Raw genomic sequence first — 21,817 nt, forward strand, 5'->3', positions numbered from 1 at the left:
AACATGCGTTGCGATTATTATACTTAACCACCTAATCTCAGAAGGATTTGGAAATTATTAGGACTATTTTAAAGTTCAGCCTTCTCTGTTTCCTGCCCAGATGCTATCAGACAACTGCTTCATAGTCCTGTGTCAGCTTTTCCATTCCCAGAACTGGGTGGGTCACTTGAACCAGGGCACCTGTGCTGACAAATGATGTTGCAAATGACGGATTTTCTGTTGAAAATGTCTGTAGCCTGAATACCCCACCCAACCCCCTGTCATGCAAGATATAATCTAGTAAATATAGCATGGACAAGTCACATCATTGGTTGGAAAATCATCAGAAAAGATGGCAATGAATATAAAAATCTGCTGTTTATGGTTTATTTTAGACTATATGATGGGATAAGTTTGAAACATTACATAAAATAATTTTTAAATGCATAAGCTTTTAAATATTATATTGTTTTTATTTTTTAACCTACAATAAACTCTTAAGTTTAAAAGCTTCCAGCTTGTGCATATTAGTGAGACTATGTAATTTGGAGGATGCTTTGCAGCAGAAATGTGGATGGCCAAGAACTAACTAAAATGTAGCTGTTTTTTTTTTTCTATGTAAAATGTCAGCCTGGCTCTGAATATTCTTAAGTGGCAGATTAAAGTGCTTATGTCAAATTTATATCAAATTATTTTATAATATAAACAAATATTAGTGATGAGAATATCTTCATGTCTTAATTGCAAGAGCAATGGAAAAAAAAACTGATATCAGTGTGAAATTATTTGTACAACAAAGAATTTTTATGTATATTTCTTCCAAGCAGTTTATTTGTACAACTGTGAAACAATATAAATCAAATTCTAAAATCCTAGTTACTCTGGTCATCACTTTTTATTTAAAAATGTAAAGTTTAATGTTTCCTACTTACATTATGTTTTCTGTTTTATTTTATTATGTGCCTGAAACAGAGTAGATATGCAAATCAGTGAACCACTCATTAAGGCAACAAGTTGTATGACTCAAGCAGAATATTGGAGTTAGACTTGATTTCCTATCCTGGCAAAAATATTTACAGTTTATAGCAGGCTACATCATCTTTCTGTGCCAGCCTTTCTTTGCCCTTAAAAATAGTAATAGTCATACTACCCTATAAGGCTGTTGAAAGAATTACATAATCATATGTGGGAAATGGCTTGGAAAGTTCCAACAAATAGTAAACCCTCAGTGCATGTTAGTTTCTCCTTTCTTTATCTTCCTAGTGAATTCATCATTAATCCCAGAAACAATTCCAGAAAATAAGAACCCTAACTATGGGAACATTTACAGTTTCAGAAACAGAGTACTAAAGAGCCCTATTTTCACATAATAACCATCACTGCACTGGCAAAATCACCACTGTCCACAAAAGCTCTACAATGAGGGAAATGTTCCCTATCTCCCGTGTGTGCTGCGTGCTCAGCCACTTCAGTCTTCCGACTCTTTTGTGGCCCCATGGACTCTAGCCTGCCAGGCTCCTCTGTCCATGGGATTCTCCAGGCTAGAATACTGGAGTAGGTTGCCATTTCCTTCTCCAGGGGATCTTCCTGACCCAGGGATCGAATCTGTGTCTCTTAGGTCTCCTGAACTGGCTGGTGGGTTCTTTACCGCTAGCGCCACCTGGGAAGCGCGTTATCTTCCACGAGATAGTCATTAGCTGCGTATGGCAATAAGTACTTGAAGTAAAGTGAGTGCACCCAAGGAATTGACTTTTTTTTTAATGCAGCTTATTTTTATTTTTTAAAATGTTTGTTTATTGTATTTGGCCATGCTGCACCTTAGGTGCAGCACGTGGGATCTTGGGTTGCGACATGCGAGCTCTTTAGTTGCAGTATGTGGGATCTAGTCCCCTGATCAAGGATAGAACCTGGGCGGCCTGCATTGGGAGTGTGGGGTCTTAGCCACTAGAGCACCAGGGAAGTCCCAGGGAACTGACTTTTAAATTTTGCTTTGTTTCAATCAACTTGAATTTACCTACACGTGGCTAGTGGCTACCATATTGGACAAAGCAGGCCTAGATTCCTCTCTCTCTTCCACAGCAAATTTGAAGACGATTCCCAATCACCTTGAAGGTGTGACCAGTCCTTACCCATCCGTCCATCTCCCACTTCTCCTGAATTCATCTCTGAGAACCATCCTATTCCTCTCATCTCTGCCTTTGTCCATCACTAGCAGTGATACGCTTTATCTAATAGCTTCCTCTCTGACTTCAAACCTTAAGCACATTTCTTCCTGACAAGGAAATCTGCAGACAAGCATGTTGTTGTTCAGTTGCTGTCATATCCAACTCTTCACAGCCCCAAGGACTGCAGCACGCCAGGCTCCTCTGTCAGCTGTCTCCTCGAGTTTGCTCAAATTCATGTGCACTGAGTCAGCCCAGTATAACCTTTGACAAAATCTGATATGATTCTAATCAAAATATCAGGATCCAGGTATCATTTTGTCTATTAAATAGAAGGCTTAAGATTGCCAGGGGTATTTTAAAGAGATGGAGAAGAGGGCAGACTTTCACGTGCTCTGTGCACCAGACCTGTGTGTGTGTGAAACTTTGTAGAGAGGAAAAAACAAACAAGAAGGAAAGAAGAAAGAAGAAGAGGGGGAAGGAGGGAGGAAGGAAAAGGATGTAAGGAAGAAGGGAGGGGGAAAAGAATGGAAGGAAGAAAGCAAAGGAAATAAAAAGAGAAGAGCAGGAGAGAGGAGCGAATGTGATCAGTGTCCAATGTGACACTGAATTCATGCACTGCATGAATGAAATTATAACAGTAAAGATGAAGACAAGAGTACATGATGATGACAATGACAAAATTTTGTTTTTGAATACTTGGCTTTTTATTAGACCAAACTAGCTTTAAAAAGGCATCAATTCATTTTCATTTTCTCCTACTCCATCATATATTGTATTCTTGGGGTTTTTTTAAGTATTTCAAAATCTCTAAATATTTGGAAATACTGTAAATTACTAATTTTCAACATAAAGTTAGCTTAGCTTGACAAGGAACCCGCTTCTAAGCAATTTTGGGGTTGAGTTCTCAGTAAATCATATACATCATAGGCATTATAAAAACTGAAGGAAGTGGGCCTCTTTTCAAGTGTGAGTGGTTTAGGCCATTCATGGAAACTTTTAAAATCAGTGGATACTGAAAAAGAAATGGAAGTTTTCTCATCCCCTTTGCTATGAAAAGAGAAAAATCTGGAAGAAAAGCATTATTCTAACTCTTCCTAATTGAAATTAATTCTGATATTAAACCCACTCTGAGCCACATATCAAGTAGAAATCACAAAAGATATAAAAGTTAATTAAAGACAGCCTTTGTTCTCAAGGGGCTCATTGCAATCCATTGAGGGCAAGAAAGAATTGAAACACTTAAAATACAAGATGTTAAATACTAAAATAAAATTCAAGCAGCATGAGCAAAGAAGAGAATGCCTAATTCTGCCAGGAAGACAAGGGAGGACTTCAGGAAGGAAGTATCTCTTGAACTGAGCCCTGAAGAATGAGGACGACTTGCCCATGCAGAGACGGCAGGGAAACAATATGTGCAAAAGCACAGAATCTGCAAGAATGTGGAGTAGTTGGGAGATTGCCCTCAGCCCTTGTGACTAGAGTATGTACTCTGTGTACACACAGAAAAGTGACGATAGATGTGCTCAGTCATGTCTGACTCTTAAGACCCCATGGACTGTAGCCTGCCAGGCTCCTCTGTCCATGGGATTCTCCTGGCAAGAATACTGGAGTGGGTTGCCCTTCCCTTCTCCAGGGGATCTTCCTGAACCCGGGGTGGAACCTAGGTCTCCTGCATTGCAGGCAGATTCTTCACCATCTGAGCCACCAGGGAAGCCCCATTGACATTCTAAGAAACTTAAAAGAGTAAATCTGGTTAACCTATTCTTTCTTGTTTTCTTCATTAGATCCCCTCAGTAGAGTATGTTTAAGACCGAAAAATGTCACTGATTCTTTGAGCACTTACATCAATGCTAATTATATTAGGGTAAGTAAATAAACCTAAATTTCTTTCTGATAAGCATGTTGATTTACTGTCTGGAATTGTTGGGTTGTTTTTTTTTTTAAACCCCTCAGAATAGATTAACTTTAATTTAACTTGGTTGCTAGCAAGTTTTGTTTTGCTCACTTGGTCATAATCAATGCCAGTAGGTCTTCCCTTCCTGTGTGTCTGTGGCCACGGTGCTCCCTCTGAGGTGCTCTGGGGAGGACTGCGCTTCACAACCCCCAGTACCATGTGCTACGCTCGACTTGTTGAGAGAACAACCGCCAGAATGGTGGTGCTCGAATCAATGAAGCTTCGAAAGTGTGTAGCTTTTGGACCTGCAGAGTCGTTCTGTTTTGAAGATCTTTCACCTAAACTTTCAGTGCAAGGCATGGACTTCAAAGTCAACATTTTTTCTTTTTTTTCTCAAACTAGGGCTACAGTGGCAAAGAGAAAGCATTCATCGCCACACAGGGCCCCATGATCAACACTGTGAATGATTTCTGGCAGATGGTTTGGCAGGAGGACAGTCCCGTAATTGTTATGATCACAAAACTCAAGGAAAAAAATGAGGTATGACCTTTTCCCAAGTGCAGAACACTGTATTTTTTCTGTTGCTCTAGAACAGAGATTGTTTAAGGAAAATTACCATATACTTCCTAATAAATTTAAGATGTTAAGACACTTAAAGGCTAGGTCAGTTTATGCTCCCCCAAAATGGTAATTGGTGTCCTATGAATGATAGCTTTCTTTCAGTGAAATCAATGTGCTTGGCATACACCATTCACACTTGTATCCATATATCTATGTAAGGAAATGAGGGGCCCTGAATCATCACTCTGATTTATAACAGGGAAATAAAAAATTGTTTATTTACATCATAAGCAATTTTTGAGCACCTACTAAATGACAGGTACTATTTTATTTACTTAATTTTCTATGGTTGTGCTGGGTCTTCATTGCTGTGCAGGCTTTTCTCTGGCGGAGGAGAGCGGGGGCTACTCTCTAGCTGTGGTTTGTGGGCTTCCCACCATGGACAGAGGAGCCTGGAGAGCTACAATCCATGGGATCGCAGAGAGTCGGACAGGACTGAGCGACTAACACACACACACACACACACACACACACACTGTGGTGGCTTCTCTTGTGGTGGAGCACGGGCTCTAGGGTGCTCAGGCTTCAGTAGCTGCAACTTGTGGGCTCAAGAGCGCAGACTCAGTAGTTGTGGCGGACGGGATTATTTGCTTCGCAGCCTGTGGGATCTCCCTGGAGCAGGGATCGAATCTATATCTCCTACATCGGCAGGTGAGTTCTCTACCACGTAGCCACCAGGAAAGCCCCAGATACTATTTTAGTTGCTGGCAGTTTATTAGTAAACAAACACAAAGATTCCTGCCCTTGGTAGATTTTAACTTTCTAGTGAGGGGGAGACAGACAAAAAGCAAGAAGCAGAATTTCATAAGAATATAGCATATTAGAAGGGATAGATGCTGTAGGAAAAAACAGTAGAGTGGGAGAAGGGGACTGGGTGTCTGAGCTGTAGGCAGCAGTAGGAGAAAGTAAGCTGAGGTATTATACAGGGGGATACACCTCACTGAGAAAGTGAAATTTGGAGAAAGATTTGAAGTTAACCAAACCAAACAACTTTCTCAACACTTTCATAAAACAAAATCCAAGAAAGGGACAAAATTAGATCCCATATCCATACTAGTAAACTTTTCTAAGGATCTAGCTTATAGAATATGCTTTCTGTATTTTGCATCATAAAAATAAAACTGTGTAATTCCCAAAGAGTGCTATCCTAGGGACTGCCTATATTTCATGACATCTTATTGAGATAATTTACAGTCTGATTTTAGCCAGTATTTGTGTTTGTTTTCTGATCAAAATTACTATGCCCACGTCTCACCCTGACAATAAGAATTTAAGAAAATGGAAATTTCCCTTTTACTCCTATGGTGAGTTGCAACCACCGACCATAGTATAACCATGCTGCTAATGCAGAAAACTCAGGTCTGCAAACAGCAACTTAAAGTTCTTTTAAAGTTTTGTTGTTTTCTTCCATTTTTGCTGCAATAGACAAAGAATCTTTTGCTGAAATTTATCCTGGGAAAAAAAGTGTATTTTTGGCCAGTAGATGAAGTTATATACTACATTAGTTATATGTTTACTAAATGTATGCATTTCTATGAATCTTATATGAAAGCTTAAAGTGGCATAATAAAATAATCCCTAATATTCTTAGCTATTTCACCCAATATCAACTTGTCAATATAATAAGCCACTGACAAGTTCTGCACAGTTGTTTAATATCTGTGACAATTTACCTTCATGGCAGGAAAAAAAATTCAAGTTTTAAAGGTACATTCTCTGTGTATTTATACCCATGAATATATAAATAGAACTTATGTAATATGGCTGCTGCTGCTGCTGCTGCTAAATCGCTTCAGTCATGTCCAACTCTGTGCGACCCCATAGATGGCAGCCCACCAGGCTCCTCTGTCCCTGGGATTCTCCAGGCAAGAATACTAGAGTGGGTTGCCATTTCCTTCTCCAATGTAATATGGCAAGCTAGATAATCTGAAAAACCAGTCATACTGAGTGAAATATGATATGGCATGCATAGCAGAGCTTGGGGGAGAAAGTAAATTCTGGTAGTAAAAAACTGAATAAAATGCATAAAACCAGAGAATTACAGGTTACTTGTGTTTTCATGATAATATAAGAACTGGAGACAAAGCTTTGGGCTTGCAGGAGCCAGGACTTAGAACTGAGATCTTCCACGAAGTGAGTACCTGCAAGGGCTATACTTTCAGTGAAAGGGTGAACCACAAAAATAAACCTGCCTACCAAAATAGGATTATGCTGCTGCTGCTAAGTCGCTTCAGTCGTGTTCGACTCTGTGCGACCCCAGAGACGGCAGCCCACCAGGCTCCCCCATTCCTGGGATTCTCCAGGCAAGAACACTGGAGTGGGTTGCCATTTCCTTCTCCAATGCATGAAAGTGAAAAGTGAAAGTGAAGTCGCTCAGTTGTGCCTGACTCTTCGCAACCCCATGGACTGCAGCCTGCCAGGCTCCTCTGTCCATGGGATTTTCCAGGCAAGAGTACTGGAGTGGGTTGCCATTGCCTTCTCCAAATAGGATTATAACAGAAAATTAATCTATCAAAGTCTGGCCTTCTCATGGGATCAATAGTAAGGTACTCTTGAGTATTCAGAATTCAAAAACTAGGAAGCACCAAGTGGTAAGTAATTAATATAAAATAATAATTTTTAATGTATATAAATCATTTATAAACTAGTTTATATTCATTTAATTAAAAAATTAAAAGTAATACTGGATTGGTATGGCACTTTACAAAGTCTTCTGCTATCTTCACAGCAAACACTACACAGAATTTCAAAGGAAAAAGCCCAGCAAATATAAACTCAGAAGTCAAACTTCTGAGAAACACATGGAAATAACCAACATAAGTAAAAATCAGAAACAAGAAATAGTAGAAATAGACCTATGAGAAATTGAAACAATAGAAACTATAAATATAGGCTTTTTTATAATTAAACATACAAAATATAAAATTAAAAACTTGACAAAAGAACAATTTACTATCAAGAAAGACTAGGAAGATTTAAAAACAAACCAAAGCGGCCTAGAAATAAATATCATACAGACATTAAAATGAAAAAACTTCATGAGATAAGTTGATTGGCAAGCTGGACACAGTTGAATAAATAATTACTGGATTAAAAAGCATGGGAGGGGGGTTCATGATTGGGGACTCATGTACACCCATGGCGGATTCATATCAATGTATGGCAAAACCAATACAGTATTGTAAAGTAAAATAAAGTAAAAATAAAAATTTAAATTAAAAAAAAATAAAAGAAAATAAAAAGAAAAGCAGAGCTGAAGAAATTATCTAGAAGATCAAAATGACCAAAAATGTGAAACAGAGTTTCAGAGGACAGTATTTAGATATCCAATATATGTCTAATGGATATTTTAGAAGAAAAGGGATAATATAAAAAAAGAAGTGACACTTGAGGAAATAATGGCTAGGTATTTTCCAAAATTGGTGAAAGACTTGATCTTTCACAGTAAAACCTAGACTTAAATAAAATAAATCCACAACTGGACACATCTGTGGAACTGAAAAACACTGTAGAGATTGTTTTAACAACCAGAATGACTAACAATTGGCTTCTCAATAGTAACAGCAGAAGCCAAAAATCAGCAGAATAATACCCACAAAGGAATGAGAGGAAATCACAGACACCTTAGAACTCACTCAAGATTTAGCAATGCTTCCTAGATCTGAATAGACTGAACTCCTGCCCACTTTGGTTGGAATTACCATTTTCTGAATAGATTGTCATGATGTATTTTCTCAAAGAACATTCATACTGTTATTAATTCTATTTCTTGTATTAAAAATAAACATACAAAATTGACATAGAAAAAGCACTGTGATTTATGCGATTACATAAATATAAGGATGTAAATGCTTTGAAACAAGTTTTTTTTCCACTGAAAACATTTGTTGCATATTTATTAAGGATTAAATACTTGGCAAAGCATATATCCCACAAGGATTAGAGAATAGGTTTAGTAACTGTGTAAGATAAATTATAATTTTTGTTGTCCTGAGCGTTTCATTCCTCCCATGTTATGATATATTTGTTTCCTTAGACAAAAAGACAGAGATAAGCCAATGGTTCTGTAACTCGTTCTTGAGTCAGTTTTCATCAGGACAGGACAGAAGAAGCCAAGATTATGAGTAAGAATTCCCTAGAAGTTAAGTAAGATGTGACATGTTTTAAAGGCCAACAGAGATAATATGAATAATTGGCAAACCTGCCAAAGCCCTAACAGGCAGTTATATTCTTCCCTTCTGTCCCTAAGACCAAAGTTTGTCATTCTAAGAGAACTGCTGTATGAGATAAATATGTATTTCAAAGTGACAATGAGTTGGTTAACTGACAATGCTCAGACATCTCCATTCCGAATGTGAATGTACAAAGAAATGGAACCCATCTTGTTCTTTCCTTTTCAAGTGCACTAAACCTGAAGCTAACCTGTGGGCTTCCCAGGTGGCACCATTGGTAAAGAACCCACCTGCCAATGCGGGAGATAGACAGGGTTGGATTTCCTGCGTCAGGAAGATTCCCTGGGTTGAGAAGATCCCTTGGAGAAGGAAATGGCAACCCACTCCAGTATTCTTGCCTGGAGAATCCCATGGACAGAGGAGCCTGGTGGGCTACAGCCCATAGCGTCACAAAGAGTCAGACACAACTGAAGCAACTTAGCACACAAACCTGTTGGTACCATTCTCAGAATTCTTGTTCTCCATAGGAGAGTCAAGTAGATCTGTTGAAAGCCAGAATTTTTGAAAAAAATTATGGCCACATAAAGGATGACTGAGGTTTTTATTTTTCACTTTGGCTGCATAAGTCAGAAATGGAAGAGGTATTATTTTTTCTTACCATTTTTAGCCTCTTGCCTTTTTAAATGTCTGAGATATATATTCTGGAAATATCAAAGTAAATATTGATATATTATGTTACACTTCTGTGTGCAATTTGCTACATGTATTTTACCATGGCCAGTCATAATTCCGAATATTGCAATAAAGATTTTGACTTCTGTTATTATTGATTACTCATTAAATTGAAATGAAAATTCCTTTCCATCCAGATTTACTAAAGATGTACAAAGAGTACTATGGAAGAAATTTTGATGTTTTACAAATCAAAATGATACTGAAAAGTCTGGCTCAAAAGAAATAGGCAGTAGACTTCACACTGCCAGGAAGATGCTGTTTACCAAAAATGTGCCAACTTTCAATTGTGTTAAGCGTCATTGTTTGAAATAGACAAAAATCATTTCCTCCTAAAATATGTGAGGGTGGAGTTATCTTTAGAAATTCCCAGGCTTTGTATTTTCATGAACCTTTCTACTTTCTAATAAATAAATAAAAGAATAATTGCCAGCTCTTATTCAATAATCACAATATTCTCATAGTTACTTTATTAAATAAGAATAGGCAAAAAAATTTTAAATAAAGCTGACAAATCAATTCTCATCTATAGTGTGAAAGGAGAACCAATTTTTATTGCTGGTAAGTTTGATTTCTTCATTTACTTAAATCTCAAGGAAGGAATTCCTCTTGAAAGAAATAAAACATTGAAAACACAGTGTTCAAACTTTTAACATGAACTATTGCTTAACTAGAGAAGACGCAGCAGCTAAAACCTGAAAAGCTAGAGTTAGATCAGTCTAAACAGTACAAGAAGCATTTCTATATTTCCAAAGTCCTCAGACTAGCTCAGACTTTCTGCTAAGAAAGAAGTGGCTATGAATGTTGGTCATATTGTGTGTACAGTGGAAGATATTTTCCACCGACTGCCATTTGTTGAATGTACATAGTAAGCACCGTTCATATGTTAATTCAGTTCATTTTCACTCTATCTCTACAAAGCAAGATTTACTATACCTATGTTATGGATGAGAAATGAAGGTCAGAGGTTAAATCATTGCCTATAGTCTCAAAGTTAAGTGATTTTAGTCTAGGTTTATTTGATTCCAAAGCTCATGCACTCATCTTGCCCCCACATAATAAATGTGCTAAAGAAGGATGTAAAGTGTTAGTTGCTCAGTCGTGTCTGACTCATTGTGATCCCATGGACTGTAGCCCACCAGGCTCCTCTGTCCACGGGATTCTCCAGGCAGGAATGCTGGAGTGGGTTGCCATGCCCTTCTCCAGGGGATCTTCTTAACCCAGGTATCAAATTCAGGTCTCTTACATTGCAGGCAGATACGTTACCATCTGAGCCACCTGGAAAGCCCATAAATATGGATGCAAGGCATTAAAAGACAAAGTACCCACGGTTGGCTTCAAGGAGGAGTAAGACACCAAATTATCTTTCGTGAAGTGAGGGCATTACTTGGTGATCTGGCCTAACAAAATACTTCTCTCGAGTACTTAACACTGCCATATTCTGTCTTAATATTTACATCTTTCATCTGAGTTCAGCTACGCGACTTAAATACTTAAAAACCTCATTTTGCCCATTTACCTATTCAGCACAAAAGCAAAATAAAGAAATCGTATTTTAAGTATTCCCCAATTTCATTCTCTTCCTTTCTCTAACTGATAAAATTATGGATAAGATTCATTTTAGTTACATTTCTTTGTCCAAATAGCTCTTATGGTGCCTTACAGTTTTCAGTAGGAACCTGCAGAGTAAGCAGGTGCACAAGGAACATAAACCTGGCAAAGCAACAGCGCACAGAGGCAGACACGACACACAGAGCATGCTGAGCAGTTTGGTGTGGCTTGAGCATAGTAGGGAGTGAAGGGAGATGGGCCTGGAATGTTACATTTTGCTGAAGACTATAGAGAATGAAAGAGGGTTCTGTATTCTTTGTATATTCTGCTTTTAACATTATGAGTGTTTTCCATATCATTAATAACTCATCAAAAACATGATTTTAAATGACTGCTAGAATTTCACTGTATGGATGCTAAAATGTATGTAATCATTTCCTTATTAATAGATAAAGTCATTTCCAATCTTTTTATCCACATCTTTCATTATTAATTTATAATTTTAGATGTGAAATGACCTGACTAAATGATAAGAACTTTTGAAAAAATATATTCCCAATGTGTTTCCCAGAAATACATCTAACTGTATCATCACCTTTGGGCTTCCCTGTAGCTCAGGTGGTAAAGAATATGCCTTCAATGAGGAGACCCAGGTTTGATCCCTGGATTGGGAAGATCCATTGGAGAAGGGAATGACAACCCACTGCAGTGTTCTTGCCTGGAGAATCCCATGGACAGAGGAGCCTGGTGGGCTAAGTTCCATAGGGTTGCAAGGAGTTGGACACAACTAAAATAACTAAGCACTCCAATATTTTTGCTTGGAGAATTCCATGGACAGACACTATATTACTACCTTTACCTTTAGCATCTAGAACTCTCCAGCTAACCTTGATGACTTTCAGTACTTAGTTCTTCTTTACAAAACATCCAGTGGTGTGTGTGTATACATTCATTCAACAGATATTTATCAACTATCAGCCATCAAGCACCAGTGTAGGTACTTGGATTATATCTTTATTGACAAAATAGTCAAAGATCCCTCCTTTCATGAAGCTACAATCTAAAAGAGTAGACACAGTAAACAAGAAACAAAAATTTAAAATATTAGATATAGGTACAGTGTTAGGTCTTATGAGGAGTGGAGAAAACATATGGTAAGGTAAGAGAGATGGAAGACAGTTTACACCGAGATCAGGAGATGATTTTAAAATTTATATATGGCAGCCTATAAGAATCTTTAAGTCAAATCACAGCTACTATAGATGACTTTATTTAATCAAATACATCCAAAACAGGTGTTTTTTTTACAATATAAATATTAATCAAGTATATCCCATGTTTACCTTAAGTTTCATTATGAAATCTGGTGGGTATTCTGGTAGAAATGATTGATTTGTAAGTAAATTATAGTTAAAAATAAAGTAGATCTTTTTAAGCTGTACATTCAAAGAGAAAATAGATTTTCCTGATAAAACACTAGTAATTAAATGTTAATTATACTATGTTATATTCTAAATCCATGAAATAAAAGTACATCTTCTCAACTATTTAAAATTAGCTTAAAAATTAGAGTTTAAGTTAGATAATCTAGAAAGTTCATCAAATATACCTAGAAAGTCTAGAAACTGGGCTGTTTGATCTTCCAAATAACTAATGTTTATAGAATACTAACAGTGTGCTTAGAAATTAATCTTTACAATAAGCTTATTTGTAAAACTCAGTGAAAGACACCGAGGTCCAGGACAGTTAAGCAATCTGCCCAGGCCAAACAGCCAGCAATCTGACTCCCAACTCCTCCTTCTCACCTCTCTACATACCCTCGTCAAGTCTTCCTAGTTAAGATAGGAAGGGAGAAAGTTCTAGCCCAAGCAGTGATTGCGGCCAGAGAGCAGTATCTGGGATTGCTTACAGTCCTGGTTTAAAATCTCTAACCATTCTAAGAAGCAAAGAGGAGAAGGATAAAGCATTTTGACTTAGTTTAAAGAAAAAGTGTAAGGTCTATTCATTCAAAATAGTGGACAATTTGAAAGTGTGGATTGGAACTGTGATGGGGGAGTCATGCTCAAGTTAGAGGTCAGTCTGTGAAGTGTGGGGTGGACAAGAGGATTCACTCTTTGTACCAAGCATGAAAATAAATGAGCAAACAAAGTCCCGTAGTCAGTGTCTGTCAACAAGGTCAGGGAGGGTCATGTTGAAGGAGAGTGGAGACCCATTGATTGGTATTCAGCTGTTCTGGACAATCAGAATTAGATATTTGGCTTCTAGAGAAGCAGCCTGACCCAGCACTGCCCAGCACTGCCCAGCAGCCTCAGCTCATTTCCTGAATGACTGGGGGCTGGACAGTTACGCTGCACAAGCAATTAAGAGTGGCCAGGACTTCTGAGGCTGACAGTCCCTAAGAAATATTACTCACCTGTTCTTTCAAACATGCTTATATTCCAGGTATAACTCAGCACCCTAATTTTTAATTCAGCTGTTCTCCATTCAATTGCTGTAACTTGGTTTATTTCTAACTATAGTTAGAAGCCCTCTTATTTGACACATATAATGCAAAAACGTCAGAGTGGAGACTCAAACACAGCAAAAAGCTCTTCTATTTTGTCTTAAAACAGGTACAGTTGTTCCTATTCAGATTTGTTCGTTATTTTATTATGGGACAGTCTTTTATTATTTTTAATATTGATTCCAGGTCATGTAGTTTGTATAATTCCTGCCGTTTATATATCATTAAAATGTCCCATTTCCGTTTCTTTAAGATGAGAGAACATAGAAAAGTTTATAAAACCATATGAATGCAGAATTCTGTCTATATTTCCAAACTTTGCCCTTTTATAAGTCTCACCTGTACCTGATTTTCATGCAGTTTTCTTTACTGATCCACTTCCCCCCGTCCCATGAAAACCTAATTAACTCACACAATTATTTCATGGAACAATTCTTTTTTTTTCTTTTTACCCTCATGTTTCATGAATTTATGTAAAGTTTCATTAAATGAATGCAGCTGTCCTTAAGAGGTTTGAATACAAATACCGCTTACTAACATACAGCTCAGCACAGTGACAGAAAGTACTGGACCCACTGAGAGAGTGGATGGAGGGCATTCAGTGTTCCATTGAGTATCAGTGTGTTTCACAGAGGGAAGGAAGAGTATTGGTTAATGGTATAGAAAAGAGTTGGTTATTGGAGCAAAAATCCAAACACAAAAGCTTGAGTTTATAAAGTAATATTTGCTCAAAGGGTCTTGGCTCCAAGAGGATGTTCTCAGAGACCCCTACCAAAACACCTGAGCTTCAGTATTCTCAGCTGTAAAATCATTAAAAAAAAATGATAACATTAACAATATCTACTCTTTGTTCTACTTAACACAAATGATCATGGAAGGGATTCAATGATATATTTTGGTAAAGATGCTTTTATTATTAAATTGCTGCATCTATGTTAGTAATATTAGGTGGAATACTACGAATTAGAGTAACTAAAACCATAATAATTTTAGACAATCTAATCCATTCTCTTTTATGCAAATATAACCCAACTGCAACTAAGTATCTCTTTGTTTATTTAGAGCCACTTCCTATGTGATGATACATCTTTAGCTCATAAAGCAAAAATTTCTTTGATTTTAAATGCATAGAATTTAAAAAGAAAGTAATTTAAAAATAGATTTTCTTTTCAGGCAACTAATATGTTAGCTAGACTTGCTTCTTCTTTATACACAAATAACCCTAATGTGGTGAGAGTGAGAGGGATGATCAAAGAAAATAATAGATTATAAAAATATGGGTTTGCATTGCTTTGCACTGCATTCTACTTTTGCTGTAAACCACTGATGATGAAAAATTGGTTGATGTCCAGGATCTTTACAGCCAAGGTTCACTAATTACTTGTTTGTACAAGAGACACATAACCTTCTGGAAACCTCTTTGTCCTCCAAATTATGAATTCTTGGAATTAATAGATAATTTTACTGAAAGAATTGGCCCAGCTAACAGAATAGTGATGATTTGGGGTTATATTCTGCTACATAGCGTGCTGTTTCGAATTACACACAATTAGTGTGATTTCACAATATTATCTTTAAGAGAGCACTTTCCTTCCTTGCATTTTTCTTTTTCATATCATTGTTAACACCACAATGAAAAAACCCTAAAAAGCTACTCACAAAAATAATTCAAATGTGAACTGATGCCCTTAGAAACAACCACATTTGCAGCTCTCACTCACCTCATATTCAAAAGCACCCACACTTATCTGGTCTCTTTTTCTATATCCTCCTTAAAGAGGGGAAAAATGTATTCAGTGTGTAAAAATAAGCTATTGTATCTCAGAAAGGAGATGGGATGCTAATTAAGGGTTGTTTGAATGAACAAGTCACATTACATTGTCTACTGGGAGCTGGCTGCCAATTGCATTTTTGGTAAAGAGTCAAGAAAAACATTCGAGAGGGCCCCGGCAAGCTCAGGAGAGAAGCAAGCAGTGCTTCCATTTATCAAGTAGGTGCACAAGCCTGGATTGTATTGTTAAGAGTCAGGGTGCAAGCTGAGAGCTCCTGCCTGGCAGTTTTTCTTACCAGTTTCAAGAGCCACCTTCTCATTGAGAGGCCTGCTACTCAGGCCAGATCCTGGACAATGGGGCACATATGCCTGACTGCTGGGCCACTGAATGCCTCTTTCTTTGTTCAATACCTTTTGCAAGATTCTTTGTCACTCTTCTTGGATGATCCAGGAGGCAAGGGTTTTAAGTCACACAATAGCTCGGGTCTTGCAGCGAAATAATTGATGCTCCATTGAAAGCACCCAGGCAATTTGGTTAGTATGATTATCTTTAACAAATCGGGGAAATTTCAGACATTTGGCAATTCGTAAATGAGGAGGGAAATAAATTGCTTTATTTTTTAAAGATTGCTATTTTTTTTTTAATTTTATTAAAATTAGTTTATTTACAGTGCTGTGTTAGTTTCAGGTATACAGTACGGTGATTCAGTTATACAGATATATGTATGATTCTCTTTTAGATTCTTTTCCATTAGAAGGTATTACAAGATTTTGAGTATAATTCCCTGTGCTGAAAGTTTCTCTTTTTTTAAATGTTATTGTTATATTAGCCAGACTAAGCCTGATAGCCTAATTGCTCGATAGTGTTGGGGTGGAATGGCATGGAAATAGAGGTGAAAATGATTTACTTTGTTTGGAAAAGGACCAGAAAGTAGAGTAGGCAAATGTGTTTTTATTGTAGTGGATGAAAAACAATTATTCCACTAGATGAAGTGACTTCCTTGTGGCTCTAACACATAGAGCATTTGGTACTTAGCATGATAGAGCCCCAGAGGTGTGTTTCTGATACGTTACATGTCTTTTCCTTTAGTTCTGTAATTCTGTAATTTTTTTGCTGTTGCTCTTTTAAATCTATAAGAACTTAACTATTTTTAAGTGTGGTCATATGCCTTTGACATAGACATAAAGAAACAAGCGTCCTGAGGACTGAAAGGTCCCTAACCAAAGGCAATAAGTGAAAGAATTTCTTTATCAATATGCATGTGTGTTTGAAAGAAAATGATGAATTCTATTTAAACAATATTTCTAAAATTAAATTACTTCCCTGGGCACTGAAGATAAAGCATTAACTTTCACACTTTTATTCTTAGACATTAAAATATGTGGTAAAAAAGTAATAGTTCTTTTGTGGTTGTTTAAAAGGCAAAAAATAAATAATATGAATTTATATGTATGTTTGAAACTCATTTTGTAGTTTTTTAAATAATGTGATAAATAATATATTTGATACATGATCTAAGGCATATTTAAGTAATGATCTAATCCCTTTAGATCAAAAACTCATCCCTTAATCCGGTAGTTGTAAAATATAATAACAATAATAATAATAATATCAAGTTTTGAATGCTTACTGTATGCTTGGCTTTGTCCTAAGTGCTTTGCATGTATTAAATCTTGAGGAAACTGAGGCCAGAGAGAGTTTATGTTTCCCTGTTTATGGACTCACAGATAAATGGTAGCACCAAAATTTGGTCCCACGCTCTTTAACTCCAAAGCTTGCACCTTATCCATCATATTATGTTTTCTTGCTTGCAATATAATTGTTATTACTGCTATTAAACCCTTCAAAGAGGATCCTTCATAAAAATTTGAAAAATAATTTTGCCATACATTTATTTCAACAGATCCCATAGATGAAAAGGCAATTGGTCCTGGAAAATACAATACCACAGATATATTAATGGTCATTATATCTACTTTACATACAGGGGAGGCTGCATTCTGTGGCATCTAACACATTATACCATTATACACATTATACACATTCTGTACCGCAGGCAGACTCTTTACCATCTGAGCCACCAGGGAAGCCCCAAGGAAATGTGACTTGCCTCAATCATAGGGGAGAACATTTTATTTTCACCTTGTTCATCACATGATAAACTCTTAATATTTGGATCTTAGTTTCCTAATTCTTAATTCAGTTCTGAATTAGCCCTTAATTTCTCTGTGGGGATTTGAGAAATTTTGCCTTAATTATTTTTTTGTATGGGATCAACAGCAATAAGTGTTGGTTTTTTTTTTTTTTTAAAAAAAAGGTATAATATATACTGTACATACTATGGGCTTCCCAGGTGGCACTAGTGATAAACAAACAAACCTGCCAATGAAGGAGACAGAAGAAACGTGGGTTCAATCCCTGGGTCGGGAATATCCCCTGGAGGAGGAAATGGCAGCCCACTTCAGTATTCCTGCCTGGAAAATCCCATGGACAGAGGAGCCTGGTGGGTTACAAAGAGTTGGGCTGCATAGAGTTGAACACAAGTGAGCACCACATGCATATATATATATACTATAAAGTTTACCCATTTAAAATGTATAGTTTGGTGGGTTTAGCTCATTTACAGAATGTTTAAAATTGGTACTTGATTTATTTTATTTAACTAAATAGAAACTTTTGAGATGCTTGAATGAAAAATGCTTCCAGGCCAGTGAAAACCATTAATATTTGCTGTGTTCTTCTTTCCCCTCCTCCAGAAATGTGTGCTTTATTGGCCAGAAAAGAGAGGAATATATGGAAAAGTTGAGGTTCTGGTTATCAGTGTAAATGAATGCGATAACTATACTGTTCGAAACCTTGTCTTAAAGGTAAGAATATGGAGCTGTAGCTGTCTACAAAGTGGAAGGTGTTAGAGGATTGCATTTTTATTTTGAACTTTTTTTCTCCTAAGAACTGCAGATTCAATCTGAACAAGTTAAATAAAGTCAAGATCAAGAAGAAAGTATAATCACTCCCTTATGTATTTTGTTGTCAGCTACTATCACTCTGTGGAATAATTAATTTAAGCAGACATTAAAGAAATCCACTAAGTAGGGTGCTATGGTCTGCTAATTTGCATATATATAACACCTCTGATTTAACCTTTTGAACGCCTTTAACTAAAGGACTAAAGGCTCGTGCTGGAGATGTTACCGTGATTTCTTTTTTTAATGTCACTTTGTCTCAGCAGATTTAAGGAAGGCCTGGAAACTGTGAAAAGGAAAATCTGCACTCGTGGGTGGTTGTGGGAGGCAAGAAAAGCCTGAAGTGTTGTTGAGATCTTCCAAAACTTGGAGTTACAGTCATTTATAGGGACTTTCCCAGACCAGATTATGTCATAGAAAATTTATCTTATTTAAATTTTGGACAGCAAATGCTGAGGGATGTTGCCATGGTATAGTTGGTCGTTTTTCTTCTAGAGAGCAAGCATCCCAAAGATTCCAGTTCTATCTAGAACCCCACTGCTGGGACAGAATCATCGCAAAGAAGAAGAAAGTAGAGACAGAGCGGCACGGATGGGTTTTAATGGGAAATTCATGATAGGAAGGCACTTAGAGAAACCTGTTCTGCAACATGTATTCAGCTAGTGCGTAGTCTACGCCAGGCCCCAGCTTGGTTCTGAGATGATATGCATGGACCCTCCTTTGTCACTCCTTTCCTCCAGGGGTTCCTCACTGCTGTTAAAAACTGGTATTTAGGGTGAGTGTAGAATCATTAGAGTGACTGAGTATAAAATTAAGCATTCTTATACTGGTCAATATATTTATAATAACCTGTCAGGAGCATTCAAAGACCAGGAAACACACTATATCTCAATTCTTTCTTGGCCATTTATTCATCTACCATTATGTTCATGATCACAAATTACAAACATATCTAGCATATATATGTTTTCTATATTAAATATATATCATATATATATTTCTCATTTAATTGAAGCAAGACTGTCAGATTTTGACATCAGCATATTTACAGTAAATTTTTCTCAGGTTGAAAGAATATTCTTCAAAAGTTTCCTAGATTTTATTGCCACCTAGAAGTGAGGAGCAAGCAAGATGGCTGTGATAGAAGGTGTTTGGTATTGTGGTTTGGATGCCTTTTAGTTCCACAAGTAAATGAAGCGCTTGGTGGCTATTTCTATTTTCAGCAAGGAAGTCACACCCAACGTGTGAAACATTACTGGTACACCTCATGGCCCGATCACAAGACTCCAGACAGTGCCCAGCCCCTTCTGCAGCTCATGCTGGATGTGGAAGAAGACAGACTTGCCTCCGCGGGCCGAGGGCCTGTGGTGGTCCACTGCAGGTAAGGGATGGGCTGTCCTTCCTGCCTCAGTAACGGTCTATTCTTTGTAAAGTCATACAGCAAGTGGCAGTTGGGTTTGACTTCCTGGTTCTGACTTTGCTGGTAAATTGAATAGATATTGAAACTAATTAGCCTCCCCCTTGATTCTTGACCACAGTGATACTTGTCAGAAATGAAGTGCCATTATTAGCATATTTTTAGCAGTCATACAGTGGAGAAAATTTCACTTATGAATCACTCAGGGAACAGGAGATCTTATTGATTCAGTCCTCGACCTTGAAATGTAGGTGGATTCATTTAGTCTCATTAGGCTCGTGTGTGCTAGGAAGGACATATGATTTTTTAATTATCAACAGCTTTTTTCTTGTTTTGAGATGCCCCTGAACTTTACTAGGATTGTATCTTGATAACATTTATTATTATTATGCCGAATTTGGTGAAAACCAGTCAACAGTTCTAAACCTCATGAAAAACAGATAGAAATAAATTTATGAAATGTTAAATGGCAAGTGGTAATTCACCAAGAGGAAAACAAAATGCTGTTACCAGAACATGGGGTCCTGGAGGCTGGGCTGACAAGAGGCACCGATTTTAGTGGTTCCCTTGACTCGTGTCCAATTTAAAGTTCTTATCCTTTAACTTATACCTCTTCCCCTTGTTTTCCTGCTAATGTGCCCAAACCAAAGTACAAATTTTAAAGTTATTTATATAACTGGTTGTTTTTTCTCCATACTTTCTCAAAAAAATTTGCATTACTTTATTGATCCCCTTATGTCTTATAAGATAGATTTTGGTGATGTTTTTAATAAACAAAGTATATTACTTTAAATTATGATTTTAGCCTTCTTTTGAACCTTTGTGGTTTAATTAAGAGTAAGATTTACTGTATGTCTATTTGCCCAATATGTCATTATCTAGTTTCTAACTTTAGGCCTTATCCTAAACTTAACTTACTTTAGAGCTAGAACTGTGCCACACCCAAAATCGTAAAACAGTCAGGATATCTAAAATGAACTAACCATTTCCCCTCTAAACCCAGCTCCCCTTCTGATTGCTATTTCTAAGAATGAGACCATCTTTTTTCCAGCCACTCAATATCAAATGTTGACAGTTATCTTTGGCCCTTTTCTCAATTCCAGCCTCAGTATCTAATCAGTCACCAGATTAGCTTTCCCTTCAAAGCTTCTCCCACAATCATCACTTCCTGCCCAACCACCCAAGTTCAGGCCCTCATGACCTCATCCATGTATTTTAGAAGAAGTCAGCTAATTGCACATACACACCCCACTTCCCCATGCTCCACCCCCACTACAGTCTATTCTGTGCACTCCTCTTGGATGATGTGCCTAAAACCCCCTTTCATCACATGGAGTCTCTGCTCAAAGCTTCACACAGGCTTCCCATTGCCTAGAGCAAAATTTCCTAATCTTGGATTTGTGGATTGCATACAGGGGCCAGTGAACTTGAAATGACTTGAACAGATTTGAATACATTAAGTGAATTTTCTGGGGAGTGAAAACTCATTGTTTTCAACATATTCTCAAAAAAAAAAAAAAAAAGAGTACCATTGTTTTAGAGGATGAAGTCCAAAGTTCTTAGTTCAGTTCAGTCGCTCAGTCGTGTCCGACTCTTTGCGACCCCATGAATCGCAGCACGCCAGGCCTCCGTGTCCATCACCAACTCCCGGAGTTCACTCAGATTCACATCCATCGAGTCAGTGATACCATCCAGCCATCTCATCCTCGGTCGTCCCCTTCTCCTCCTGCCCCCAATCCCTCCCAGAATCAGAGTCTTTTCCAATGAGTCAACTCTTCCCATGAGGTGGCCAAAGTACTGGAATTTCAGCTTTAGCATCATTCCTTCCAAAGAAATCCCAAGGCTGATCTCCTTCGGAATGGACTGGTTGGATCTCCTTGCAGTCCAAGGGACTCTCAAGAGTCTTCTCCAACACCACAGTTCAAAAGCATCAATTCTTCAGTGCTCAGCCTTCTTCACAGTCCAACTCTCACATCCATACATGACCACAGGAAAAACCAAATCCTTGACTAGATGGACCTTAGTCGGCAACATGATGTCTCTGCTTT

At 37.4% G+C, this 21,817-nt stretch overlaps 1 protein-coding gene across 1 annotated transcript in view; it reads left to right on the plus strand.

Moving 5' to 3' along the window:
* The window catches only part of PTPRR (protein tyrosine phosphatase receptor type R), a 275,935-nt gene that overhangs the window by 224,392 nt on the left and 29,726 nt on the right, over nt 1–21,817 (plus strand). Inside the window, exons 9-12 of the mRNA XM_068970652.1 lie at nt 3,929–4,008; nt 4,441–4,578; nt 18,146–18,256; nt 19,576–19,733. Of these exons, the coding sequence (XP_068826753.1) occupies nt 3,929–4,008; nt 4,441–4,578; nt 18,146–18,256; nt 19,576–19,733 (487 nt within the window). The remainder of the gene's footprint in view (nt 1–3,928; nt 4,009–4,440; nt 4,579–18,145; nt 18,257–19,575; nt 19,734–21,817) is intronic.

The sequence above is a fragment of the Capricornis sumatraensis genome, chromosome 4 (assembly GCF_032405125.1).
Source record: "Capricornis sumatraensis isolate serow.1 chromosome 4, serow.2, whole genome shotgun sequence".
NCBI classification, from domain to species: Eukaryota; Metazoa; Chordata; class Mammalia; order Artiodactyla; family Bovidae; genus Capricornis; species Capricornis sumatraensis.